The sequence below is a fragment of the Mus caroli genome, unplaced genomic scaffold, assembly GCF_978045245.1.
Source record: "Mus caroli unplaced genomic scaffold, Mus_caroli_1 scaffold_15, whole genome shotgun sequence".
NCBI classification, from domain to species: Eukaryota; Metazoa; Chordata; class Mammalia; order Rodentia; family Muridae; genus Mus; species Mus caroli.
Window position 1 is genome coordinate 85,101,147 of NW_028227270.1, and position 12,677 is coordinate 85,113,823.

Here is a 12,677-nt window from a genome sequence, read left to right on the forward strand (position 1 = left end):
TGAAGCTGTGATTGTGGCTCGGATCCTTTTAACACACAGTTCTTTGTACAGTGTGCAGGTATTATGTGCCATGTGAATGTTATACTTAATTTCCAGCAAGATTTTTTGAGGATCATCCGTAAACATGAATGGTGTACAGGCTGGCCAGCTTTTTCATTGTAGCACTGCACATTTTTATTTGAAATATTCATAATGATACAAGCAAGAGGCTGATCATCACAATGTCTTTAATGATAAATGTTTTCCCTTAGTTACCAGAATTAAATACATTAAAAGGAGAAAAGAGAGGAAAAAGCAAAAGACAGATTCAAACAGGATTTAAATAACTGGTGGTTAATAACTGCCCACATTGTTAGGGATTATCTGGATTGTGTTGACCTTTCCAAAACTGGTCATTTGAAATAGAGTGACATAACTGGGAGAGAAACTACCCATGCAAAAAACATCTTTGTGGTTCCGAGGCAGTGAAGTGTCTCTTAGGGCGAGTAACACCCTGTGCCAAAGGGGATAAAATAGAAGGGTACCATGGTGTTGTCAAAGGTATGCCTGGAAATTGAAATGAGGTTTTTGACATTGTGTGTATCTGTGTGTGCATGTGTGCATGCCTATGTTTATATTGGGGAAGATGGCATACCAGTTCCCCAGTGCATGTGTGAAGTAGTTTCTAGAAATCAGACTAAGATCACCAGCTTAAGCAGCAAACACCTTTACCACTGAGCTTTCGCTCCAGCTGGCTTTGGCATCTTTAATTCTAAAATAGATAGCCAAATTTCCTTAGGTAAGGGCTTTGGGAAGCTGAGGAGATTTTAAAAGTGTAGAGCCAAATATTCTGAACTTGACCTTAAGCTAAACTGGCATGAGTTGTAGAGCGCTTTAAGTAACTCTGGTTTTCTTAAACTTTGGAGAACTTTACATTGATTTCCATTCTGTGAAGCATTCTTTCTCTTTTAGGTATTCTGAACCACTTACCTGTTATAAAAAAAAAATATATCAGGATATTGATGGCTTCTGTAAGCTGTAGTGTTCTTGCAAAGCTTTGCTGAATCCTGAATGGAGAATTAAAGCAATGGTTGAAGGGTCTAGGCAGAGCTCAGTAGACAGGCACATGCTTTACCTAGTTTAGAGCTCCAGCCACAAGAAAAAAAAGTGACACATGGAGATCAGTTCTTGTTATAAAACCAGATTGCAAGTGGATTAAAATCTTAGAATTAAGCCTGGTGGTGATGGTGGTGGTGGTGTACACCTTTAATGCCAGCACTCAGAAGGCAGGAGTAGATAGCTCTCTGAGTTCAAGACCAGTGTGGTCTACAGAGGGAGTGCCAGGACAGAGCCCGGACAGAGAACCCCTGTCTTGAAAGGTGGAGGGGGGAGGGAGATAGAAAGAATATTAGAATTAAGCAAAGAATGATGATGCATGCCTCTAATCCCAGTATTCCTCAAGCCAAGGCAGGAATCACAGGGTATAGGCCACCCTGGCCTACATGGCAAGACCCTGTCTAGAAAAAAATAGAATTAAAATACTTGGTGCGATGAAGAACATCGACAGTGCGTCATAAAAAAGTACACCAGAGATGCCGTGGACCTGCTTACCCAGCTGTCATCTAATGGGCAGGAGTTAGAAGGCTGATCACTGTCCTTGTACATGCATATGAAATGCATCATTTGTACTCCAGATTCATGGTTTGTCTCTTCGTAGTAAAGGTTCAATTATCTATGCTAATGGAGGGAACCAGACATGTGTAACTCTAAAAAGCCAGTGGTCTAAGGAGCATTCCAGCAGCAGTTTGCCATTTGCATGTGACTTGTTTGGGATAGACTTGTTTTCCTAAATCTGCTTGCTTAGCCATCCTTGAATAGACAAGCAAAGATCAAACTGGGTTGTCTGTAGAATATTCAACCATTAATTCTAGAGGAAAAAAAATTTTTTAATTCATTTAAAAACAGAACCTCATACCTGCTGACATCTTTTCTTTTTTCTCTGAATTCATTAGAATGTATGCTGTCAGGAGAATAAGAGATGCCTTCCGAGAAAATAAGAATGTAAAAGACCCTGTAGAAATTCAAGCCCTGGTGAATAAAGCCAAAAGAGACCTTGAAATAATCCGCAGACAGGTAAGATGGTTCAGTGACAGACTGCTTTTCCTTATTCATCTTCAGCTTTGACGTTCCCTCCTTGATTGCACATCACTGCTTTGGTATTTGTGATTTACACCACAGGATGGTGAGGTACTGTCCTCTCTCCTGATGCAGGCATACAAAGACAAACTGTCGTATCACCAGATTCAAGGGCATTCTACAGGAAAATACCAGCTTTCTGGGACTTCCCGGCCCTTCTTCTAGGAAACTTAGCTCTTGGGCTTTACTGAAGTTCATGGTTTCAGTATGGGAAACTCCGAGGGGGAAAACTGCTTTTAATCCTAGTGTTTTTAGGATGTTCTGTATATCATTTTGTGGCACATATCAGCACAAATACATTCTTCCTTTCCTCATATCTGTCATCAGAATTTAAGGTGAACAGAGTGGGTTATAAGCATGTGTGTTACCATGTGACAGGTGTGTAGGTAGGCACAAGGTACAGAGCACATCTGCTGACTTGCTGGCCCACAGTGGAGCTGAGCGGTTTCCGGTTTCATTCTGCATCTCCCTGACTCGGGCTTGTTTTTCTGGATCTTTGTAAGGTGAGCCTAGCCTACAAGCAGCATGGTGTCCTGGCTAATGTGTTACTCTAGTGTCTGACTTCTGAATTATTGACGTGTCAAAGACTGCTGGTAAGCTTCTATTGATCAGCTTTCTGCCCTAAATTTCCCATTTCACTTTTCTTCAAATTGGCATAGCTCGATTTCCTTTTTCATCTGGTTTTACTCTTGTAGCAAATTTGTTTGTGAAGTGTGGCAGGTGAACATTTCCAGAGTTGTGTTGTGTTCTGGAATGGCCTTGTTGGTTCCCCCTTAGAAGATGCCTGCATGGCCAACATCGCACCACATTCAGTCTTTCCCTGGTTCTTTTCACAGTTATCTCAAAATAGAGGTTAAACAAGAAAACGGTATGAAAAATGAAATTTGCATTTTATGTCGAGATTAAGTCTGTTTCTGTTGCTTACATAGTGCAGCACTCTCTTCCAGAGTAGCATCAAGACTGAGAATTCTCTGAGTTCTGCAGTTACCTAGTAAGAGAATATGCAGCCCCACTGAGACATGCCTAGCAAATGATCATCAGCTAAAGGCCTGACAAGCTAATAAGGTCACCAGGAAAAGGCCAATCCACACATTTGCATATAGTCGAGAGCTACAGATACATGAGTCACATGGAAAACGAGGCTGATGGCACTTTCCAGGCTCCAGTGGCTGGATCATTTCATGGGATCCTCTAGCAGAACTTAGGAAAATAAACTTGAGTCTGTGCATTATATAACCACAAAACAAGTCAGTTTTTCTGCACGTTTCTCTGTGTAGAGGTCAGCAAGCATGATCAGAATACAAACTGCATTTAAAACAGGACCACCATCTCTCATGTCATCTTGAACTGTCTGTGTTGCCTCTTAGTTTGAAATGCTGAAACTACTCTCAAAAGATAAGCCAGGGTTAGGATCATGGCTTCATGATAGGACACTTGCCTATTGTGCACAAGGCCCTTTAAGTCTATCACCAAAACTGCAAAGAGAAAACAAACCAAAACATAAAAAGACCAGACAGACTGTGGCCTTCTGCCAACTTCCCAGTGAGTATACACTGAAAACAGGCTGGAACATCATGAGAAATGCACTGTGAGCAAGGTAGTGGTGCCTGCCTCAGGACATCCCAGTGACTGCACTTTCCTCATGAGGGATGCACATTGCCTCCTTCCAAAGTCAGGTTTCCACAGGTACCTAGTAGAGCCACGTGTTTCCATGTCAGACAGGCCTGACTAAGGCAGTGCTCTCACTGTACTGAAAAACTTAAGTCATACCTGAGCAACCAGCTACTCCTATTTACTTCCCTTTCATGTCATGTCTTCTGAATCCAAGTGCCACGTTTACCATAGTAGAGTACTAGCTGAGCCTACTTGCTATAAGGTGGCATAAGCCATAAGCCATATAAGCTGGCCTTAGAGCAAAGGCCTAAAGGAGGAGAGGAGACTAGATTATCATAGCATCCACTGCACTGGCCACTGTCGTGGCCATTTGAGTTGCCTCACTGGGTCCCCTGGGCTCTGTTCGCACACCAATGTGATCAGTTTCCAAAACATGGATCAGATCCACTCACTGTCCTGCTGACTTTCCCCCAGAGGCTTCAAAAAAGCATCTTGACAATAAGGATGTAATTCTCGTGAGATCCTCTGAGGCCCTTCACTGTTCTCATGACACTCACCCATACTGTTTCCATTGCTGGGCCCAATGCACAGCCAGCCTTCATCAGCCACTTTCCAGAGGAATCCAGCCCGATTCCCAGGGTATGCTTTTTCTCTGTGGCTACATGCCCCTCATTCCTCCGAGCACTAAAATGAGTAAAATGCTAGTACTCAGAGCCTTATCTGTTTTGTCCTGCCCCATGAGGACAGGATCTGACCTGTGTCATAGTCACTGTGTCTGTCCACAAGAACCTATCTGCACTAAATCCAAACTTGAGCTCCCTGTGTATGACCTTGAGCAGGATACTTAACCCCTCAGTGCCTAGTGGAAAATACAAATGAGGGTAGTGGAGTTATGGTAAACATCCGATTAGGTAATATATGAAAAGCCCTGAAATGATAGTAGCACATGAGAAGTATTTGCCATTCCTATCTTCCATGTAAAGAACAGTCTCACACAGAACTAACTCCTAGTGTTTGTTAACTAAATAGAAAAGTGCAGTTTGTCCCAAGCTTGCCTCAGGCACAGGATCTGTGCTGCCAAAGTTGTATAGTCTCCTTCCTATCAAGCCCCTCTTCTGAAGCTGGTGGACCCAGCCACACAATTCAGTCATAATTCCTCCCAGTCCTTTGAACCAGAAGCCATGGACACCAGCTCAGCTGCCAGATACCCTGATGCTAAAGACAGTAGCCCAGATGAAATCGCCCTGCCTCATATAATGTAACCTGCTAGTTAGCTTCTCAGGACAGCTTCCCTTGTCACTTCAGTCATCCCTATGCTATGAGGCCACCGAAAGCCCAGTAAGATTTTGCAGTGTTTAAAGAACTCTCCGAACAAAACCCAAGGTTCAGGAAAGCTGAATGCTTTTTCCAAGGCCAAAAGCCAGACATGAGCTCAGCTTTCCTCCTTCTTTAGCAGACACAGAAGTTCATGGACATTCCTAGTTCCTGGCTCAGTAGAAAGAGATGAATAAACGTCAGCCTTGCCTTTCTGTTCCCAGAGTGATAAGAACATTCCTTTCCTAGCTCAGCCTCTCCTCAGGCCATTCACTCTCCCTCCACATTCTTCATATGCAGGATATTGAATCTTCATTGTGGCAACCCCAAGGGATTCAAAGTGGCACCAGTATATCTTAACCTTCACAGAGCTGTAAGGATTATTCTCATTTCAGGAAGAAACAAATTGCTTTTCTTTTATAGTGAGCAAGTCAGCCTCCTGCTTCTTATCCATAATAATGGTCCCACATGGACTTGGTTTTTCCTTGACATTCTTGGACCAGCTTTCTCCCTGAAAATTGCAGTCTGGTGTATCAGTCTCAAGACTCTTGGTTCAGCCAGGCGTGGTGGCACAGGCCTTTAATCTCAGCACGTGGGAGGCAGAGGCAGGCGTATTTCTGAGTTTGAGGCCAGCCTGGTCTACAAAGTTCCAGGACAGCCAGGGCTACATAGAGAAACCCTGTCTCAAAAAACCAAAAAAAAAAAAAAAAAAAAAAAAGACTCTTGGTTCTCTCTACCATATCGAATCTCAGGGCCAACAGATGCATTTCTCTGCCTTCTGTTAAACTACCATTCTACCTGTATAAGATGCCTCTGGAAAGACACTCGCCCAAAGCAGTAGATATTAGCTCTGCCAAAAGCAAGTTCTGGAGTAGTTTCCACTAAAGCTACCTCCCCTGCTTGTTCTTCAGGTGGAATCAGAAAGGTTGGGTGAGATTTAGGGTGTGGACCAGATAGAGCCAGACAGTAAAAGCTGTGGATGGGCCTGGGTGAGTAGCTCACAAGTTGTCTGGACAGCAAAGAATTGCCCATGGTGTTTCCACCTTAGACAAGGAGCAGAAAATCAGTCAGATTCAGTCTTGGGTCTCTTGCTGCTAAATGAATCCCACAACCCCTTCTGTAATTGCTATCAGTTAATCATCCGCATTGATTAAAGTCTGCAGTTTGCCACACTCTTCGGATTTCTTGCTTTGTTAGTTTTTTAGACAGAGTCTCACTATATAGCTCAGGCTAGCTTCAGGCTCCCAGATGTTAGAATTTAAAGGTGTATGCCCCAGACCTAGCTGGCTTTTTTCCTTTTAAAGAAACACAATGTGAGCACCATGGTGCATGGTGTGGGTTATTACTTGTCTGTTCTCCGTCCTGCTCTGGCTGGGGAAGTACCTCCAGCATCTCGAGACGTCTGGGCCTTCTTTCCTGTGCTGTTCGTGAAGATCATGTAGCCTTCAAAACGGAAATGGTTTCTGAGTATTATGAAGTAATGTTCTGACCTTTGTTCTGAATCTAGCTTAATTTCCACATACCTGTGGGCAAGAAAGAGGAAGAGACTGTAGGGAGTGGAACACAGGGAAAGCAACCAGCCAGGCTTAGGGGGTCTGTATTGATAAGGTTCATTTGGACACATGCATATGATCATGATTTCAGGAATTTCCAGCCAAGTCCTAACTGATAGCACCTGTGCTGGAAAGCTTTCAACACTAAGTCATCTAACGACTAACACTAAGTCATCTGACGACTATTGAAAGCCAAGGTACTCAAGGAAGAAAGCTTAAGCTCCTTTCTACCTGTGCGATGCCAACAGGGCTCACTGCAGAAAAGTGACTCTCACATTGCAGGCTCTAATATAGCAGAACACCTTGTTCAGGAACTTGGTTAGGGTGCAGTGTTGGAGAGAGTATATCCCACAGACCTTTTCCATAATGTAGTGAACTAGGTAAGTCTGTGATCTGTAGGAAAAATTTGTTCTACATTGAAATGTTTCTGGCCACTAGCTTCAACACACTGCTGAATTTAGTACTAAAAGTATTTCAAAAGTATTTGGTAATCTTACCAAGGACAGGAATTACTAAAATGTACTTGGATAGAAAGGTAGCAACCAGAAAACCGTAGTTTCTCCAATTACCCAAGTATTAGTATGAAAATGTACATTAGTGCTGTTGTACGCAACTGCATGATAAGATAAAGTAGGTATGCTCTGGTTCCAGATAATGCCATAGTTCTGTCATAGTAATCTTGGCACCAGCTTTCCAGTAGTCATTACTTTCTGCTCCAGTGTTTCTTCTTAAACTTCCTTTCTTTAACAATGCAGCTCAGACAGCAAACAGGTAAGAGTTAAGAACCCGCTGTAGAAGCCATCAAGAGTTGACAGTGTGTGCTATGTTAAAGATATAGGGGATTGGAGTTTGGTCAGTCTGAGCATATATATGAACAAGGTAAAGTATTTTTGGTGTTTCAGTCTGAGCATATATATGAACAAGGTAAAGTATTTTTGGTGTTTCAGTCTGAGCATATATATGAACAAGGTAAAGTATTTTTGGTGTTTCTTAGTAAGAACCTAATTATTTTTATGGACTGCCAAAAGTAAATTAATTTGCTCGATTCATGAGTATTTTGACTAGTAGATAAATTTCAAACCATTTTTGTTCTTACTTTCTTTGCTGTTCTGTTGCTGTTTCTAAGGGAAATTATCTGAATGAGCTGCTATGAAATGAGCAGTGGCTAACCTTGACAATTCTGTCCTTGTCTGACACTGTATTGTCTGCTCCAGAACCCCAGGTGGTGATCAGAATGAAGGTGAAATCTACCTCAATTCTCATCCTACAAAACACCTCTGAAAAAAGTAGGATTGTTTTAGGTTCTGGCGGGGAAAAGATAGTGTGCCCTATATCTTTCACATGCACTCATTTAGCCAACCATTGAACATTTGGATCAAAGACATAAAACTTTTCTGTGGTTTTGGTGGGTTAAAGGAAAGTTGGTTCCTATATTAGAGATATTTGTAATACATTGGAAGAATTTTACACTGTCTGCAAAAGTCAAAAAGTCCAAGTAACCCAAATATCTATTGGCAGACAGACATGTGGTCTGTGCCTACAGTGGAGTGTGAGTCGCCCCTGATAAACATGAGTACAACCCGAGGCTGTGCTGTTTAGTGACGTAAGCCTGATGTGAAAGCACAGCTGCTGTGGGATTGCTTATATGAGGTACTACTGGTCACAGTCAGAGAGGTGGAAACAGAATGATGGTACCACAGGCCCAAAGGAGGATGTTGAAGGGTACACAGTTTTGATTTCAGAAAATGAAAATATTTTAGAGATCTCACTGATGAAGCCTGAACATAGTTAACACTGTTAAACTATATAGTTGAAAATGATTAAGATGATAAAGTTTATGTTAGGTGTTTTTTCACAATTAAAAACCACCCTAAAGTAAATTACAGCTAGCCATTTAATTTTAATTGGGAAGAGTAAAATTAAATGCTTTATGTACTTGTATTTGAGAATAGGAAGCTGAAGTCATTTGAAGCTTGAACTAGCAAATTTATATCTATGAACCTTCAGTTTGCTTGTTGGGAAAAATGAAACAATTATGCTCCAATTTCTAAAGCTGCTTCCAGTTCTCAGCTCCCATGATTCTCATAAAAATCTGTCCCCTCCTTCTCTGCAGAAGCTACTGGTACATTTTCAAATAAACTTATCTGTGCTGTGCTCTCACTGGTCATAACTCACAAAGAACTTAATTCTGCTGAGTTTAGGCTGTAGATGAGCAAAGTTGTACACCAGTGTTTATTCATCGTAAATTTCAAATTCTTGTCTTGGCATAATGCTTCTGCTACCAGGAAACTGAATTATTTCTCTCATGTTGCCAGTCCCTGTGCTGTTAGCCTTCTTTTATTCCTGAGAAGAATCATAGTAGGACTGGAGCAAATACAACTAGACTGTTTTCTTGCCAGAGAATGAAACAGTAGTTAAAGAACAATATAATTTGCAGGCAAGAGAAAGATTGCGATGTTTTCCTAAGCCCCTCCTGATTGGCAGTACTGGTTCCATCTTAGTTTTCCTTGTCCCTGTACCACAGTGGCCTTCTCAGCTGTATCATCACATCTTCCACCTCAGTCCAGAGCATTGTGTATTTTGCAATTCCGCATGATAGTGTCTTTTCCTTTCATATCTATAGACTGCCAACTCTGTACCACATAATTGATAAGCTCTTTGGAAACAGACTTGAGATGGGTTGATCAGAACCTTGTAGAAGCCCTTTTTTATTGAGGTTCTTCTCAGATCTAAACCTTTTTAATTCCCTCATTTAACCTAACAGAAACAGATTAAATCCTATCCTAAAACATCTAGAAATGGCTTGGCCATTAAGAGCATTGACTACTCTCAGCAAAGGCCCAGGTTTCATCCTTTTCTGGTACCCACATGGATGTTCAAAATATCTGTAACTTCAGCCCCAATGAATTCAGTGCCCGATTCTGGCATATGTGCACACCAGGCATGCATCTGCTGCAGACATAAATGCAGGGAAAATCTCCATACACATAAAATAAAAATTAATCTTTTTTTAATCCTCTTCTGACAATACTTTCCCCTATGCCTAAATAGATCAACTGAGATTAGCTCCAAGGATCGATCTTCACTTAAAAAGTGATAATAAAGTAGTCAGCAGAGGAGATGGCCATACTCTGTCTTGGACTTCAATAAAAAGGCTCACAAACGCAATGTGAATTTATATACAGTGACTAGATTGCACCCAAAGTGAACCCTGTATCTTTTGGATAGATGGAGTTTTGGGATATGAAAGAAATATTCTTCAGCTTTTCAGTTGAATGAAATATTCTTCAGTCCCCTGTTGAAGTTTAAGATAGACCAAAGAGAAGGGCAGTTTAGTTTTATAGCTAGGCCTATATACATTATTTTTTCTCCTGTTTGTTCAATCTATAGCTGCTCTGAAGCTATAAAAAGATCTCTTCAGTGAGAATTTAGAAGAATTTCCTGCCTCCCTGCTTTCTGTAGGAGTTTCCAGTTAACCCTGAAGTCTGAGGCAACCGTCTTTGCAGTCAGCATCCTGTAAAGAACAGGAATGCTGCTTCTTATCTGCTTGCAGGCTGCCTGTATGCTAGATTCCTGCAAAATGGATGTGCATAAAACAAGGTTACCTTTTCTGTCCAGAAGAAGCCTGCTTTCTTCTGGTAGTACTTTACGATGTTCTATACAGAGCGTACTCTGTATGGATGAATGCGCTGGTGCTTTGTCTAGACTTGACAGGAATTTCACTAGGGAATTTTTTTATAATAGTGTCTATCCATTTGTCCCCTCAACCCCCATGTAGTCACCAGAGCCATGGTTCCTGGTGTTCTGTGAACTGCCTTTAAGCGGTGGTGAATATTGTAAACTCATAGGCAAGACTTTGAGCAGAGTCAGGTGGGCAAGTTGTTTGTCTACCACTGTACTGTGTCCATAAAGCATCAGGGCCATGTTGAAAAAAGAAGGTGGTGATGATGGCATGTGTCTGGGGTGACTCCTGTGCCACTCTATGCACAGAGACCACCCAGAGCTCTTGGGATACATTGTGTTAGTTTCTTTAGTGTGTTAGGGTTTTTAAGAGACAGACATAGAAGAGAGCAAAGGAGAAAGGGGCCCACACATCCACACCATTCTCACTTTTAAGCCAGCTCTCAGGAAGAGTCATACTTTGTGTGGTCCTGTAAAAGACAAAAAGGCCAAATGAATATGAGAGTTGGTATGTGGATATTTCCTTTTCCACATGTTCATTTAGATTGTATTGGAAGGTAGCAGTTATCCCCTGTAGCTTACAGACAGTTTGATTTCTATAGGCCAGGCTCCAATGTCCTTTCTTTAAAAAATACCTTCAAAAAATGTGAGAACCACATTCTAAACATGTTACAGTTCAACTGCATATTTAAAGTGTTTGCCAGAATGTCCACATGGATCTGAGGTTGCAGCCCCAACTGCGCTTTTCCTGACAAGCGATGGCTGACTTCACTGGGAAGTTCATGCGGCCCTCACTTGTCCTTTCACAAAACCAAAGCTGAAGCCAGCCATGTTACGAAGCATGGGGACAAAGGGACAATGTTGCATCTTTTAGGAAGGGCAAAGGAGGTCTTCCCTCTTGCTTGTGTTGATTTATGTTTCTCTCTGGTATCCTCTGTGGGGAGATGATGACCTCTGTTTTAGTGCAAGGCACACTCAATTCCTGAGCACTTACTAACCCAGGTGGAATTTCTGTTGGGTCAGATGGGTTTTACCTGTGTATCTATGAAGTGTAGTTTCCTAGGTAACATTTGAAAGGTAAATTATCCATCTCATTCTCAATCACCATTTGAGTTCTCTTGATTTTGCTTTCCCTGAGCTGTAATAGGAGTGATGTAAGAAAAGAACCATGTTTGAGCAAGATACGCCTCAGTGGAAGCACTTAGCCAGTAGCTCTCCCTCCCTCCTTGCTCATTGTATTCCATCTCATCCAAGTGTATTTACTGTCAAGGTTTTTTGCTGAAGGCAAAGGAATAAATCATCACCTTTCCTCGTGCAGTGCTGGGCATGGAACTCAGGACTTCACACATTTGAGACATCTGCTCTACCACTGTTCTGTACCCTAGCGCTATTGATTGAAGTTAATATAGTTCTACACTGGACATGTTTTTGAAATCCCAGGCTCTGAGTCACAAGCTAAGGAAGAGCATCATCTCAAGGATTAGTCAATCACAAACTGTAGACTCGCTCCAAATCTCTAACATGCCATAGTGATCTTCACTGTGTCAAGTTATATTACTATGGAAATAAATATGCATTTAAGTATTTTCCTTTATTCCAGTTAGACCTACCCTATAAAAAGTAAGGAATTAGACACTTAGTTCTTGAAAAACAGTATTTTTTTATATAAATCATGGGTTTATATACAATCTAAATTGAGCAGCTGTGTCAAGGACATTGAAGAATTGCTTGCATAGACATAGACCAACCATAACAGCTCTGAAAGTACTCACTCGCAGACTGACCCAGGAGAACTCTGACCTACCCTAACCTAGGAGCCAGCCCTCCCACACAAAGAAGCTGCTCCATAGACTTCACATCTCTTTATAGTTGATATTTTCTGACACTAAAAATAAATGATGATACTTGTTAAATTCCCCCAAACATCCTGTGAATGGTGAATGCTGGGTTTGAGTGAAGACAGACTCTGTCACTGGCTACCACCATTACTGACTGTCCAGTGTCCTCAGTGGAACATACACGATGGCATTGTGTGCTGGGGTAGGTACTGTCTGGTTATGTACTGTGGGCTCCTCACCGTCAGCTGAAGCAAAGGCCTCATGGAGAAAGACCTTTGGCTCCTTCCTAGTGCGCGTTCCTGTCCTGGGGTTAGAAGAGCCACTACAGTGACGGGCGTAGGGAAAGCAAAAGCAAAGTCCCTCTTTACTCTAACATGGCCTGCCAACAGAGCCAAACAGAACGGGGCTTGCTTTTGTTTATTTTTAAATAATCATGAGCTGTATCTGCAGTTTATAGCTGTCTGAGTGGCTACCCACATTTTTCCTAATACTAAAGTACTTT

At 41.8% G+C, this 12,677-nt stretch overlaps 1 protein-coding gene across 1 annotated transcript in view; it reads left to right on the forward strand.

The window, feature by feature from the left end:
- Positions 1-12,677, forward strand: part of Lyrm4 (LYR motif containing 4) — a 123,313-nt gene that overhangs the window by 21,200 nt on the left and 89,436 nt on the right. The window contains exon 2 of the mRNA XM_021180055.3: positions 1,992-2,112. Within this exon, the coding sequence (XP_021035714.1) occupies positions 1,992-2,112 (121 nt within the window). The remainder of the gene's footprint in view (positions 1-1,991; positions 2,113-12,677) is intronic.